Below are 16,901 nucleotides of genomic sequence, written 5' to 3'. Positions count from 1 at the left end.
GATGATCAACTCTTCATTGGCTACGTTGGTCATTCGAAGGGTAGAGCGGTGCACAAGCGCACACTATCGAGATGGATCATCCTTGCCATCAAGATCTGCTACGCCCTGGCTGGTAAGACTCCTCCTGAGGGCGTTAGAGCTCATTCAACTAGAGCAAAATCGTCTACATCTGCTTTGGCCCGGGGTGTTCCTGTGGCAGATATTTGTAAGGCCGCGACTTGGGCCTCCCTCCATACTTTCGCAAAGCATTATTGCTTGGACTCTGAGATGAGGAGGGAGGGCCACTTCGCGCGCTCTGTATTACAAGACTTTTTGGTATAGGAAGGTGGACACCCTCCTCCGGGAGTGGGACTGCTGTGGGAATCTATTCACAAGGTGAGGAATCCACTGGCAGATGTATCCATCAGAAGAACAAGTTACTTACCTTCGGTAACGCTTTTTCTGGTGGATACAGTATCTGCCTGTGGATTCCTCACTGACCCACCCGCCTCCCCGTTGTCCACCTTTGTATACCATGAAATAGGTCTTGTTTGAAATGCTTGTACATTTGTTGGAGATGCTTGTTTATTTGGCATCCTTTTCCTTTGTATACTGTTTATATGTGTTGGTATACTGTATACTGTGTATACTTTGAGTCTGTTATTGGTCCACCTGTGCGCCTCGAAGGCACGGAAAAAATGGGTGGAACTGACGTCATCACGCCGACGTGGGCCTCTTATGGCTCCGGTGACGTCATACGGAGTCGCGAGCGGAGCCGATGTATTATGACGTCGCCCACGTCGACGTGGAGTGCTGGGGAAGAAAAATTCCGTGGAATGCTGGCGCAGGGGATATTCACTAGGTGAGGAATCCACAGGGAGATACTGTATCCACCAGAAAAAGCGTTACCGAAGGTAAGTAACTTGTTCTTCAGTGTGGAATGGACACCACTGATTCAGTTGGATGTGCCATGGCTTCTTTTGTGGCATTGTGCCGGCGGGCATGGCTTCATACCACAGGGTTTTCGGAGGCAGTCAAATCCACTTTAGTTGACATGCCTTTTAATGACTCTATTTATTTAGCATCCATGCTGACACTGCTTTGTGCCGTTTTCGAGACAGTCGGCATAGTGCAGACACTTAGCTCTGTTTCCCTTCACTCAACCTTCATTGTTATACTACAGCTGAGTTGTTCACATTCAGTTTGTTATTCTGTGTTGTGTCACTGATTTATATCTCATATCTGTGTTCTGTTACTCCTTTTGAAGGCCCCCTGTTTGGGTCAGTTCCACATAGCACGTCACCTGGAGGGGTGTTTCTGCTTCTACAGGTCTTATTGTTCTTGATATTTACACTGTCGACCACAGGTCATCTTTCTTTGTGACCTTATGTGGGTTGACTACCTCTTAAATAGTTTTTTATGTTGTCTCTGCTGAAGGGCTCTTCACCCAAGAGATCTTTTTTCAATGGTATTTCTTTCTCGAACGAGAGCATTTACCTGTGTTACCTGCTCTTAGGGGCACTTGCGGTAGGCATATTGCCATTCTTTTTTTTAACTAATTTGCTATCCTTTATGGGCCTCTATTCTGTTTTCGTCCTGCTGATCGCCTTAATTGGTGGTCTATTCCACATTCTTTATCTGTGTGGGCGTGTTTGAGAGTCTCAGGTTCTGTCTCTCTTTCTATTTATGACCAGTCAAGTGTTCTTATTTTGAATCTTGGTGTCAGGACCTTAGTTTAATGTTGCAATCCTGTGGCTTGTTTTCCCCTGGGGAATGTAGTGTTCAGTTAGTTGAGATGCTACTACCAGTGCAGCGTTAGTCTCTCTTTCGCAGGGAGCACCCTTTATGTTAAAGGATTTTCCACTGTAGCAGTTGAACGTCTGGGAGGTTCTCTACTCGGCAAGCCACGTTCTGGGTCTGACCAGTGATTTCTGTTGGGACATCTTTTTCTCTTGTGTCCCCATTTTCTTTCGGTGACCTTTCTTGCCTTTCTTCAGTATGTTACGGACTGTTCTCTTATATGAGACATAGTTTTCCTTGTTGCCTCTAATTTTCATGCCATCAAGGTGTTTACATTTCTCTTCTCTCGCCATGCTCCTTCTGTAGGTTAATGGTTTCATCCATCTGCATATGGATTTTTACTATTTTTACATCTGCATGTGGATTTTTACCGTCTTTGGGCTTCCTTTCCCGTAAGGTTGCTTGTTCTTTCAGAGACGGTTTTTCCTTTGTTGAGGTGTGTGATTCCCTCCCCTCTCTCTCTCTCTCTCTCTCTCTCTCTCTCTATACCTCCCTCTCTACATCTTTCCCTCCCTCTCTCCATCTCTCTCTCTCTCTCTCTCTCTCTCTCTCTCTTTCTCCATCTCTCTATCTCTCTTTCCCACTCTAGGAAAGTACTCCTTTTGGGATGGCTACTCTCCACTTTTTGCCTGACTCTGATGCATCTTTGATTGCAAGTGCATTGGTTCCTGCTAACCAGGTTCAAAGTTCCTGTGTTTTTTCCCCAAATTGTACCTTTGTTTCCACAATTAGCACACCTCTGCCACACATGTAAGTCCCTTGTAAAAGGTACTAGTGGCACCGAGGGACTTGTGATCAGAGAGGGTCTCGAAGGGCAGCAGCATGTATTGTGCCACCCTAAGAGACCCCTCACCAAACACATGTATTCTGCCACTGCAGCCTGTGTGTTTTGGTGCAGATAAAAGTGAAGAGGCGACCTGGCACACATCCCTGTGTGTCAGGCCTACCAGCACTGCAAGAGGCATAGGTGAGACAATCCTACAGCAGGCCTTACATCCTTAAAGGGCAGGGTGAACAATACCTCTTTTGAGGGCATAGCTGTATGAGGAGATATGCCCCCATAGTACATTCATAGACATTACAAGTGCACAGTGAAGTCAAGCGGAGTACATGGGCAGGGAGCTTGTTAGTACAAGGTTCACAGCTCAATGATGGTTTCACCGAATTCCCAGATGTTTGGTATCAAACATCTCAGATTAATGAACCCACACTGATGCCAGTACTAGATTCATTAATAAATGCACTCAGAGGGCAACACAGAGGTGCCCTCTAAAAACCTACTGACCTACTAGTGTGTGCCTGACTAGTCTGAACCAGCCTGCCACTTCTAGACATGTTTCTTACCCACTGAGGTGGGAGACGTTTGCTTTTGTGGGTCAGAAACAAAGCCTACTCTGGGTGGAGGTGCTTCACACCTATCCCCAATCAGGAGGCGGTGAGCCTCACAGGCTTCCTGCAATTTGTTATGCTGACCCGGGCCTCTCCAGCTAGTGGAGATGCCCCCCGATCAAGCACTACCTTTGGCGGCAAGGTCAGCGAGAAAATTAGTAAGCAAGAGAGGTGTGTCCCCCCTCAGCCAGGAACACCCCTAAGGTGGTCTAAGCTATAGTGAACCCCTCTTTTGAAAATCCTCCATATTATTTTGGAGAATTCTAGGCAATAGGGTTAAAGATAAGCCCCCTCCCCCTCCCCAGAGGGAGTGGATATACAAAGGGGTGTAGTGACCCTAAAGGTGAGAAGCCCATTGGCTACTACCTTCTAAGCCCTGTTTTTAGGGGCACCCCTGAACTTTAATCCTCAGATTACGGACAACCTATGAAGAAGAGGACAAAGGAGAGCCGTGCAGCAGCTAAGACTGAAGAAACCAACTGACTTGGCCCCAGCCCTACCGGCCTGTCTGCATCCCTCAAAGACTCTGCTACAGAAGAGCAAATTGTCCCACAGCCCAACAACCTCCAGAACCCTGGGTGGACTGCCTGCCTTCTAAAAAGATTCTGGATCGCCCATGGACAGCAGACCTGTCCTGAAGAAAACCAAGTTTAATGACCAAAGCTCTGCTTGTGGAACCCCAAAGTGGATCACCTCTGCACCTGACACCCACATCCTGGTCCAGAAAATGTTTCCTAGCGATCCTGAGCTGGGTTGACCTCTGCCGGACTCCACGTCGACGCCTGCAGCCTCTGCGCAACGACCCCCCCCGCAACCACACCAGTAAGCTGATTTCCGATGCCAAAGAACACCCCTACACCCGGAGCCACAGGGCCTTGGGGAGATCTTACAACAGTGTACTGATGCCCCAGCATATCCCAGCTTACCTGTGCAGCTGCAGGTTTCCATCGTTCAGCCTCCTCGCCTGAGCCTGCATCCTTTTTCCAAGTTCAAGATTTGCCATTGGTTTTCATTGGGCGCTCTGCACCTCACAGCCCCTGTGCCACTGGAGGTGTAAGTTTGGTGCTGCCTTGTGCCCCCCTGTGGTTACCTTAACCCCCGAAGACTGGGTTCTAAAACCATGGTACCCACCTGCAAGTAGTACCACTTTGATTGCCCCCTTTATCCATTGGCACCAGACCCCGAGTTTGACCTTTGCACCCAGCTGCCCCAGCAGTGTTGCTGGTGGTGCATTGAGGTCACCTCAACAAAGTATCTTTGGTTCTATTAAATAAACATGCTAAAAGTAATATTTTTACAAACCATTTGTCTCAGATTTAGTCATTGAATTTGTGTAATCATTTCTTGCATGTGTGTGTGTACAACCAATGCTTAACACTGGCTTCTGATAAGCCTAATTGCTTGTCCACACTCCCACAAAAGAGAGTATTAGTATTATCTACTTTAGCCTCTGTAAAGCCTCTGGGGATCCACTGGACTAGCTGCGCACTATACCTCTTTTTGGTATAGTATATAAAGAGCCAGCTTCCTTCACACATTCCCTACCAGAACACCGGATAGGGAATCCAAGAGGCTTGACTACCTTTGGAAAGAGTATGTTTCTTCTGATGACTTTGGACTGCAGTCGTACCCTTTTCGTCTGATACCCCATGTAATTTGGGTCTCGGTTGTGCAAGTGCTGCCTATGGTCTCTGAGGAGGCCTGACCCATACACTCTCATGCCGTTACTGAGTGGAAAGATGAAGCTAAGTGTGCCACTCGATGTGGACTGGACACTACAGACTCCCTAGGCAGAACAATTGCATCGTCAGTGGCCCTTCAGCGCCATGCCTGGTTGAGAACCACAGGCTTTTCGGGGGATGTCCAGACCTTGCTCAACGACTGGCTGTTGAAGGCGGGCTCATCCAAGGCAGTCATCTTCCACCTCCAGACTACGGAGGACCACCTGCACTCACTGGGCTTCACTACCAACGTGCCTAAATCACACCTGACCCCTTCTCAATAGCTCCTTTTTATCGAAGCTGTTCTGGACACAGTGCAGTTTCAGGCTTATCATCCCGAACAGCAGGTCTAGGATATTCAGACCATGATACCAATGTTTCAGCCTCTATCCTGGATTTTAGTGAGACTGACTGAGGCTGCTTGGCCTGATGGCCTCCAGCATCCTGCGAATGTGTTGGCATATATGGCCTCTGCAGTGGGGCCAGAAGTTCCAGTGGGTGCAGCATTGGGGAAATATTTTCGTCATGATTCTTATCTCGGAAGACACTGCAAGCAATCTGCAGTGGAGGATAATGATTCACGTTTGGGTCAGCAAGGCCCCATTTCACTTCTTCAACCAAATCTAACTGTAGTAACAGACACGTCACTCCTGGGCTTGGACGACCATCTGAGAGAGGTGGAGATCAGAGGACTCTTATCTCCAGCTGAATCCAGGCTCCACATCAACGTGTTGGAGCTTTGAGCGATGCAATTGGAATTGAAAGCCTTTCTACCCTCCATCAAGGAGAGGCTAGTGCAGGTGTTGTCAACACCACCGCCATGTAGTACGGCAACAATCAGGGTGGGGTGGCATTGTGGACCCTCTGTCAAGAGTCCCTGCGTCTCTGGACATGGCTGGAACGTAAGGGCATTTCCCTGGCGGCTCAACACCAGGCGGGCTCTCTGAATGCCAGGGCAGGTAAACTCAGCCTTCGATGCCAAGCAGATCATGAGGGTCGTCCCTATCCAGAAGTGGCAAAAGGTTTCTTCCAATAATGTGAGAGAGAGAGCCTTAGTTAGATTTGTTCACCACTGCCCAGAATGCACAATGTCAACAGTTCTGCGCACTGGAGTTTCCAAGACAGCTCTCAGTCTGAGACTCTTTTCATCTAAGGTGTAGCTCAAGCTTCCTGTAGACCTTTCTACCAATACCACTCCTGCCCAGAGTTCTCAAGAAAAACCAGGAACTACCAGGCTCAGGTCATTCTTGTCCCTCCAGATTGGGCACAGAGAGTCTGATATTTTGAGCTGTTGACATGTCCATTGCTCATCTGATCATGCTGTCTCTTTTGGAAGATCTTCTGTCACAGCAGCAGGGTCTTGAACTTGAACCTGTTAATGGTTCGACTTCAGGCGTGGAGATTAAGCGGTGACCGTTGACAGCCTTTGACCTTCTGCCCGAAATCTGTAATGTCAATTTGGCAGCCAGGTGTACCTCCACCAAGACAGTGTATGCCTGCCGTTGGGGCACGTTTGTGGCATGGTGTGCAGAATGACAGGTTTACCCCTATCTGCTCCCATTTCACTGGTTCTACTATTTTATCTCACCCTGGCCCAGCAGGGCTCTGCATTGGGCACACTGGAGGGTTATTTGTCTGCCAGATCTGCATTACTGCAGTTGCCAGATCAGCCTTCTTTTTTCAAGTCACCTATTGTAAATAGATTTATTAAGCTCTTCAACATATGTTTTCCCCAGCCCCCTTCATTATGCCTCAGTGGGACCTCTTTCCTATCTGATGTTCCTTCCCTTTGAGCCACTCCCTAACTGTACAACCAGACTATTTACCATCAAGACAGCCTTTCTTGTGGCAATAACATGTGCCAGGAGGGTTAGCAAGTTACAGGCAATATCAGCATACTGTCCTTATGTTACTTTACTGGGACATACTGGTCCTTCGGACTCGAGCGTCCTTCTTACCGAAGGTGGTGATCCCGTTCCATGTGGGCCAGTCTATTACCCTGCCTACAATTTACATTCTGCCACATCCCTCCAAAGAAAGAGGAGTGTCACCACCGGCTGGACCCAAAAAGAGTATTTCTACCCTGATTGCACAAAAGAGTTCGGAGTGGATGACCAACTCTTCGTGGGGTATGTCGGAGCTCAGACATCGGAGTTGGTACAGAAACAGACCACCTCACCATGTATTGTGCTCTGTATCAAAATCTGCTACAGACTGGCCACGAAGCAACCAGCTGAGGGCTTGTGTGCTCATTCCACCAAAGCCAAGGCTACAACAACTGCATTTGTGCACTGAGTTCCAGTACAGGACATCTGCCAGGCAGGAACGTGGGCATCTCTGAACACATTTACCAAGCACTACTGCATGGATAGTCAGGTCCGTAGGATGGACACTTTGCCCATCCAGTCCTGCTGGACTTTCTAGTGTGAATTTTTGTTTTGCAGACCCACCGCTGGGGAGATATTGCTTGGGTATCATTCTAAGGTAAGGAATCTGCAGCTAAAAGTTTCTATCAGATGAACAAGTTACTTACCTTCGGTAACGTTTTGCCTGGTAGAGACTATGCAGCCGCAGATTCTTTACTGACCCACCCATCCTTCCCTCTCTTTTTTAGATTCAGAGCTGTTCCCCCTTCAGGGACCTAGTTTCACACATCAGTGATCAGTTCTACTCCCGTCTTTGTGCTTCTGGCATGGAAAAACATGAAAAGAAACTGAAGTATACGCGCTGGGATGGCGCCTATATAGGCACCATGCACGTCACTTCTAGCATGGACGACGCCACGCAGAGCCAAATGAAGCCACCTACTGCTCATTAAAAGTTTCTGGATCCAGCCTGACGCCTGGGGATGATTATAAGGGAAGGGATCTGTGTCTACATAGAGTTTCTACCGTATAAGGCTTTACTGACGGTGAATAACTTGTTCTTCATTAAAAGCCTCTTTTAATTAGCACGATTGGTGTTATGCATTGTTTATCTTGGACCATGTTGTTGATACATCTACAATGCCACTTTAAGCCTTATGTCTTCAATAAAAACTCTTAAATATGTGTAGTTGTACAATAGTACACCTGCCCCCTTCAGCTAAGCAGTTACAAAGTATAGGGCACAGTAAAGTGTACATGTTCATACACCAGCAGCTAGCACTTCAATGACAAGCGTCAGCTTTAGGGTCACTCTTCCTCTACTTTACAATGTGCTCTAGGAAAGTGCTCCTCAAATGAGAGCTGGTATGAGGGATGCAGTCCGAAGATAGTATCTACCTCCTTATCTTTAACAAAATAATGATTATTTCTGTGCATACGAGGAACATCTGCATTATTGTCGATACATGGTCCAAGGATAACTTCATTGATATATGCAAACAATTAATGATTCAAAATATTGTGAGTGAGCGGGCTGTTTATGCGTTTGTGTAAGTGCAGGTATGTGTACTGCCAAGTGATCAAGTGATGTCACTCAGTTGTCCTTGATGGCACTCAGCGTTCACCTTTTTGAGAAAAGGGGATTCTCATGATTTTGAATGACTAGTGACAAATTAACTGATAAAGCATGTTTGAAATGGATTCTCCTTTTGCCTTTCTTCACATATTAGGTGTCGGAAAAACTGGCATTGGCAGCTACAACAGCAATCGACATTGACAGGCTGAGGGATGGTTACCGACCAGCTGCCAAGAGAGGGGGCATCCTGTTCTTTGTTTTATCTGAGATGGCTTTGGTAAACTCAATGTATCAGTACTCGTTGTCCTCTTTCCTGGCCGTCTTCGGTTTCTCTCTACGAAAGTCTTTACCCGATGCCATTCTGAGCAGAAGACTTAAGAACATCATGGACACTCTGACGTTCAATGTGTACAACTATGGCTGCACAGGTGAGTGTGGATGCCGCTAATTGTTCCTAGTTCCTATTTTGGATAGTAGTGTATTCTTAATAACCTTCATAATATAAGAGTAAATTAGATTTGAGGCCAGAGAGGGAGAGGAGTTGGCCTAACGGCTAGGGCGCTCGACTTCGGACCTGGGGAACTGGGTTCGAGTCTCGGCAATGACACTAAACATCATTGAATCTCCCGGTGCCTAACAACAACAAAACATGAATGTGCGTCCTCGTGTAACGTAACTGGTGCTATGTAAAGCGCTCTGATACCTGATTGGATTCGGGTCAAGTTCGCGCTATATAAAACTCTGCAAAAAAAAACCCATAAACCTTCTTTAGAAATACATAGTTAAAACTGAGGAAGGTTGCAATGTAAGTATCAGGCTTTTCAAAGTTAACTGAAGGTTTTCCAAACGATAACATGGCTTTAAGTACCTCGTTCAACTTTTGTTTTTGCCACTCACTCACCATCCCCCAGCACTTCAGCAGAAACTAAAAGATTCTTGCGGAGCTAATGTGACAAAGTGTCTACCTTGTGTTGTATTCTGTTGTTGGTAGGTTTGCGAGGTCACTTCTACAATCCTTGGTATTTTGGGAAATAGACATCTATGATGTGTGCTTAAATAATCCTTATACTGTATCACGTGACAGAGGATAGTTTAATGTTGTTAAAATACTGTAGGCATATTAGTTCAGCATCATAATTACAACATAATTACTAAGTGCTGCTCCTAGGTGGGAGATAAATATCTTGCAATAGGAAGAGAGGATTGTTAAATAAAGTTGTTGTCGATTGTAAGCAGACTAGCGCATTGCAATCAATTCTAGATTGAAAACGGTACAAATATTATAATGCTGTACAATTACGAGATGCCTGTTGCTATCATTTAGTTATGTAAACTAATTAAGTTTCCATGAACATTGATGCTGCATGTTTTTACATTTACTCTTGGAACCTGGAACTAAGATTTTGTACAGCAGGTGTCTATATTGTGGTCATGTGTTGCCTCACTGGTGTGCATCTTTCATGTCACAGTTGTTCTTTCACTATTATGGTTGTTTTTTGTATTCTGTGATATACGTAACCTTGATTTGAAATTCTATGATGCACCAGTAGCGACTCCTGGAGGGAGTGCTGTGGGGCGGGGGAGGGGAGGGGCAGGGTGGGGGGTAGAAAACTCCAGCTCACGGCCGATCAGAGTAATGTAAATAAATAAATAAATAAATAAATCAAACAAATGTAATTGCCTGCGCTGCATTGCCATTTGGCGTTTGAGCATGCACAATGAATATTTATTTATTTATGTACTTACCTCCGGTCGGCCGTGAGCCGGAGTTTACTACCCGCCACCCTAAATATTCATCCAATGAATTACTTGAAGGTCTGCCCTTGCTGTCGGTGATTGATTATTATTACCATCAATATCTGTATCGGGAAACAAATGATCTTCCTATTTTCTCCTAACATTATGTAGTGCGCTATAGAAAAGAGTATTGTGTTTGATGACTCCATTGATTTCTCACCAAGGCAACCCTTCTTGACAGAAATCGAAGGATCAAGCCAAGCCTCCTTAAAGTCTAGTAGGCGTAGGTGCCTGAATATAATGCTCAAGTAGTTCAGGATTGTCAAAGGAAACCCTAAGACAGCAAAACATGCTGCAGGCGAGATGCCATTATTGATTTTACCATAAGGCTTTTAGGTTTGGCCACAGAAAGGTTTAGCTGTCTGGAAGAACTCATGTCATCAATACCTCAAAAATTATATTAAGAATTGCAGAGTGAAAGTAGGCCATGAATCAACTCCTTTATTCCCAAAGTAAAGCTGGAAGCACAGAGGCTTTCTTCAAGGTTCAAGGAAATACTGGGCTTTGTCAAAAACATCTTGTCTGCAATACTTTGCTGTGTATGCTTTTTTAGTTCACTATTTACAGGCTAAACTTCATCTTCTGACTCACTTTAATAAAAGTGTTCTTTGAGAGTGCAGCTTAATTCTGTTCATGCAGTCTGTTTAGGAATGGTTCCCAACTCCCAGCTTCCACTATATTGTAGCCCAAGATGTTGCTTCAGGATGGGCTTTTTTGTAGGACAGTTGGGAGCAACATACCCAAAGCCATCAATTACCAAACCTTTCCAAACAAAAATCCAGAACTATTGACAATTTTTTACATAACTGTTATCTTTCCCTGCAACAATCATATTGCATCTGGGCGAAAAATACTGCTATTAGGCCAGACAGTGTGCTTCCTTCCTCCCAGTTTATGCACATTTTGAATTGTTGAACACTTTTGGTTAGGCTAACTAATTAAGAAACAATTGGAATAAGGGCAAACTAAGCATTGTGCAAAGGTCTACATAGTGTGTGCATTTTCCTTTAGTGGTAGTACAGATCTTGGCCATACATTTATAAATGCATTTTTAGTTTTAGGAGTGATCACTTTTAATTCTCCACCTTGAAATCATAATATAACACTCATTTACTGTGTTATTGAAACAGAACGTGTAATGGATATTAACTCCCACAGAATCCTCACTTTAAACCCTCTCCTTTGTGCCAAGTGTGTAATCTGCAGGAGTAATGATGTTGATTTGAAAGACCTTTACAGAAGGCAAGTAACTTGTTGTTCCAGCTTATGTGACCCATCATGGCTGGATCCTTGCTTATGTACCAATGTATCATTGATGGCAACCAAGCATACAAGGATGCTTCAAGCCTGGATAGACCTGTAAAAAAGTACCCATCAATGAAATACATTTGACAATAATAGTTTCTACCTGTCCTATTCCAATCTAGAGATATTTATATGTTGTATGAAATAGCCTCTTTAAGGCTGCTGTCAGCCTATAAATGGAAGTTTAACTAAAGTTTATTTTTGTTCTATTTGTAGGGTTATTTGAAAAACATAAGTTACTGTTTTCATTCAACATGACAATCAAGATCGAACAAGCAGACAACAGAGTGCCACAAGATGAACTTGAATTCTTTTTGAAAGGTAACAAACTAAAGTAACAGATCACACAAATCAATTTTCTGGAAACCGTCTCTAAACATTTGACATGTTTTGTTGATACACAACTTTTGTGTTTTTTAGCCCTACCATCCGCTGCAACAATTAGTCACATCTCTTGTGAATCTGTCGATTTCAAACTAATTTTCTGACACTCTTATCTCTTTCCTTGTCTACAAATTCTAGTGTCAAAATGTATTCTAATGGTTAATGCTACGGATTCCCTATCTTTAAAAGTAGCTTGTCTTCTGGCTCCCAGGAACCACTGCACAGGGATTTTCATTTCTGTAAGAGGATATCACACAAACCACACCAACCAAACATGGCATCATCCTAATGAATAAATGACTGGCTCACATCTAACCACTTCAGTTTTCTTATTTGCATTCCGGTTTAATGACTCTGGACCAAGCAGAGGGGCCATGTCCAACAGTTCTAATGGTCACAGACGTTTGACTTTATTGAACCTTTTTTTTCTTTGAGCTCCTGAAATGCAAAGGAGGCCTTTACTGTGAAAAGCTAAGTGCAGATGAAAATGTCAAAAATTGGATGTCCGTGTATATGGTGCTTAGAATGCCACCATGACGTTTGAAATTGCCAGGTTTTCTTGGCATGGTCTGAAAAAAGTGCCAATCAAGGAAAACAAAAATGACTGTTATTTCTGATGGATACATCTGCCAGTGGATTCCTCACCTTGTGAATATCCCCTGCGCCAGCAACATTCGGAATTTTTTCGTAGCTCTCCACGCCGACGAGGACGACGTCACAATAGCACGGCTCCACATGCGGCTCCACTGACGTCACTGGAGCCATAAGAGAGCCTCGTCGGCGTGATGACGTCAGTTCCCTTTTTACTGCGCCGTCGACGCTAACGATTTCTGGGACTCTCCGTATCTTGTCTGGTTACTTTGTTTTTCTGGATTGTTTCTGGTCCTCTCTTGCTTCTTTCCTGAAGATGTCGTCGAGGAAGTCAGGGTTCAAGCCCTGTAGAGAGTGCGGAGAACATATGTCCATCACGGATCCGCACGAAGATTGTGTCTGGTGCCTGTCATCGGATCATGACGTCGAAGGGTGCTCTTGCTGCCGTAAGATGAACCCGAAGGCTTTAAAGGAGAGAGAGGTCAAGCTGTTCATAGCGAAGATGAGGAAGGAGAAGAGAGGTCGAAGGCGATCGAGGTCCAGGTCCAGGTCGAGGTCGTGGTCGGGTTCGAAATCGACGTCGGGTCATGCTTCAAGATCAAAGAAGCATAAGAAGAAGAAGAGGCACGGCTCTCAACGCCGTTCAGATAAGGAGACGGCTCCAAAATCGACTTCTCCAGTTCCTCGGCGTCGTAAGGACTATGTTTCTCCTTCGACTTCGAATCCGGCTTCACCTGTTTGTCTGGCTTCGCCTGCAGCTCCTCCGGAGCGTTCTCCAGCTCCGGCTCCATCCCCGACGCCGACGCATTCTCCAGCTCCGGTGGAAGAGGCTCCGTTACCTGACGAGTCTTCGACTCCATTGGCTCCACCGTCGGCACCGATTGGCACTAGTCCAGTAATGCCTCAGCCTGAGCCTTTATCGAGCCCTTATTCACCTTTCCCTGGCCCGGGTCAAGACCCATCGCATTACTTGAATGCCATGTATGGTGTCTTTTCAAGAGCAATGTACCCCTCTGGTGCGCCTTCGGTTCCCATGGGTCCAATGTATACAAAAGAAAGGGTTTTTATGTACAGGAAGAAAATGGCGCTCTACCCAAATATACGCAATGGAATTACCAATGAAAATAATGTTATGAGTACGGTGCTAACAGGGAGGGGAAGACCCTAAAACCCCTCAATCAGTGAGGGAAAATTCCAACACATAAACGAATAGGGCAAGTCCCGGGCACTCATACAATAATCAGTTACACAAAGTAAGTGTGTCTTCGGTATGACATGAAGATACTTCAGCGTAGGAATCCTTGTATTTTCTTTAATAGGTCATCAGGCAAGAACAAAAAACAGCCAGCCGACACGTGTTTCATCAGAGTAAATGTCAAACTCTGACTCTTCAGGGCAAAAAGAACAGGAAATAATCCACCACACAGGATATAAGCGTTCAATAAGATAAACCAAAATACGGTTTATTCAAATAACAGCCTTGTCGGTACACAGACTGGAACTAAAATTGTATTCAAAATTCTCATTTAAAACAGGATTTTAATCCAGGTAAATGACGCCAGTACAAAAATGGACAGCAAAGATCCTTCAAATAATCATAAATACATATCTCAAAGGACAGGGTTCCTTATAATCACTTGGCAACACGTGTGTGTGCCAACCAAGACTCCGCTCCGACAAGGGTAAGCGTCCTGGCGTCTATGAATCCAATGGCCTTTAATTTGGGGGTTCCTCAGGCCTATGCTCAGGCTCCCTTTATGCCATTCCTTCCAGCGGCGCCGTCCTGGCATTTCCCGGCGCCGAAGACATCGACACCGTTCCCTTCATCTCCGGCTCCAGCTCGACCTCGCTCGGCTCAAACTGTGCCTCTGGATCCGTGTTAGACGCCGGCTCTGTCGGAGTCGTGTGTGGCGCCGCCGACGCCGGTTCTGAGGATAAGATCCAGGCAGGAGGCGCAGTTGATTTTGGAAGAGCAGAGGTATCGGGCAGAAGAAATGGAAGAGGGTGAACTTCAAGAGTCAGATGACTTATTTGAAAACTTAAAGGAGGCAAGTGGCCTTGATATGTCCCCAGAATGGGAGCTTTCTCCTCCTTCAGATGCTCCCTCTAAGGATGTGGTTCCTTACCATACAGTCATAAGGAAGGCAGCGGAGCTCTTAGACTTGCAGCTCCCAATGGCTGAATTTAAGTCCAACATCTTGACGGAGGCTCTTCATTCCTCCTCCACTGTGGTAGAACCTTTGCTTCCTTTTAATGATGCAATCACTGAGCCAGTTATGGAGGTTTGGCGTAAGCCCTATTCGGCTCCAGCAGTGTCTAAATCTGTTGCTAGGAGGTACATGGCGGCTCCAGGAGATCCGGACTTCCTAACATCCCATCCTTCTCCTGAGAGTCTGGTGGTTCAAGCTGCCTGTTCGAAGAAGTCTTCTGAAGCTTTTCCTCAAGTTCCTAGTGATAGAGAGTCAAAAAAGCATGACCAGTCGGCCAAGAAAGTGTTCTCCTCGGCAAGTATGACCTTGAAGTCCACAAATGCTACCTGCCTTTTGGGCCGTTACATCCACGCCCTGATGGATTCTGCAAAACAGCTGGCTCCTAAATTGTCTGAGGAAGACAGACAGAATTTTAATGAGGTCTTGTCGGACACTCAAGCAGCTGCACGACAGGTTATTCAGAGTGGTTTGGACACTGCGGACTCTGTTGCCAGGATCATGGGCTCCTCGGTTGCCACAAGAAGAAGTGCTTGGCTTAAGTCGTCGGAGTTCTCTCTAGGTGTGCAGGCAACACTTCTAGATCTACCCTTTGATGGTTCTGGACTGTTTGGAAAGAAAGCAGATGCAGCCTTGGAAAGGTTCAAGGACAGCAAAGCCACAGCTAAGTCTCTGGGCCTGCAGGCGCAGCCTAGAGGTTCCTCTTTCAGAAGGTACAGAGGTTTTGGGAGGCCGTCCTTTCGGACCTACAGGCAGCCTCAGCAGCAGCAAAATACCCTGTATAAGACCTACAGGGGCAGGAACAGACGTCGTCCACGAGGTTGTCAGCACTCCTTCTCCTCCTCCTCTACCTCCCTCCCTCCCTCCTACCACTGCAAAGCAGCCCTAGATCCACCATTCTGGATCATGTTGGTCCTGTGGGGGGTCGGCTTTCCCATTTTCTGCAAGATTGGGAATCGGTCACTACAGACCTTTGGGTTCTAAATTTTGTGGAAAATGGGTATGCTCTTCCCTTTCGGGAATTCCCTCCAAATTACCCTCCTTGCCAAGGTGCTTGCTCGGAGGACCACCTTCTCCTCCTGCAGTAGGAAGTCCTAACATTACTGAAAAAAGGTGTGATAGAGGTGGTTCCAGAGCTGGAAAGAGGTCAGGGATGCTACTCCCGGTATTTCCTGATACCCAAGAAGGGTGGCAGGCTGCGTCCAATCCTGGATCTCAGGATGTTGAACCTTTTTCTGAAGCAGGAAAGTTCAAGATGCTCACCCTTGCGCAGGTTCTTCAAGCGCTGCAACAGGAGGACTGGATGGTGTCGATCGACTTGCAGTATTTTCATATTCCAATCCTGGAGTCGCACAGGCAGTATCTCGCTTTTACGGTAGGGTCGCAACATTATCAGTTTGCGGTTCTCCCGTTTGGTCTTACTACTGCACCTCGAGTCTTCACCAAGGTGCTGGCAGTGGTGGCAGCCCATCTCAGAAGGTTGAGGATTCCAGTTTTCCCCTATCTGGATGACTGGCTGATCAAAGCGGAGTCGCCAGAGAAGGTGCTTCATCATCTGCAGGTTACAACTCAGCTGTTGTACAAATTGGGTTTCTCGATAAACGTGCCCAAATCTCACCTGGTGCCCACTCAGCGCAATCTGTTCATAGGGGCGGTACTGGACACTACTGTGTGTCGAGCATTCCCACCTCCACAAAGGATTCTCGACATACAATAAATGATTCCTTTGTTTTACAATGGAGCGGTCATTCCAGTCCTGAAGGTCCTTCGTCTGCTCTGTCTGTTTGCTTCCTGCATTCTGTTGGTCAACCATGCACACTGGCACATGAGGGCGCTCCAGTGGTGCCTTCGCAGGCAGTGGTATCATCACAACGGGGATCTCAGGGAGTCTGTGAGGATTTCCTGAGAAGCTGCAGCAGATCTGTCTTGGTGGAGCGTGGAGGGCAATCTGTTCCAAGGAAAGCCCTTCCATCTACCTCCATCGGTGGCCACAGTGATAACGGATGCATCCACTTTAGGGTGGGGTGCTCATCTGGGGGATCTGGAGATCAAGGGTCTTTGGTCTCCAGAGGAAAGGTTGCTTCACATCAACCTTTTGGAGTTGCGGGCGATACTTTTGGCACTCAAGGCCTTCCTCCCTTCCCTTCGCGGTCAGTCGGTTCAAGTCCTGATGGACAACCAACAACAAGAGATTACCTGCCAGAATTGTTCAAAAAGGCCCTTGAGAAGGGTCCTAGTACTTACAAACACACACCGGTGTGTGTTTGTAAGTACTAGGACCCTTCTC

At 46.2% G+C, this 16,901-nt stretch overlaps 1 protein-coding gene across 1 annotated transcript in view; it reads left to right on the top strand.

Moving 5' to 3' along the window:
• DNAH10 (dynein axonemal heavy chain 10) overlaps positions 1 to 16,901 on the top strand; it is a 1,995,301-nt gene that overhangs the window by 1,774,880 nt on the left and 203,520 nt on the right. Inside the window, exons 65-66 of the mRNA XM_085636177.1 lie at positions 8,485 to 8,758; positions 11,649 to 11,753. Coding sequence (XP_085492303.1) covers positions 8,485 to 8,758; positions 11,649 to 11,753 — 379 coding nt within the window. The remainder of the gene's footprint in view (positions 1 to 8,484; positions 8,759 to 11,648; positions 11,754 to 16,901) is intronic.

This window comes from Triturus cristatus, chromosome 11, assembly GCF_964204655.1.
Source record: "Triturus cristatus chromosome 11, aTriCri1.1, whole genome shotgun sequence".
NCBI classification, from domain to species: domain Eukaryota; kingdom Metazoa; phylum Chordata; class Amphibia; order Caudata; family Salamandridae; genus Triturus; species Triturus cristatus.
The sequence above is the reverse complement of the archived record's forward strand: the minus strand, read 5'-3'. Positions and strand labels throughout refer to the sequence as shown.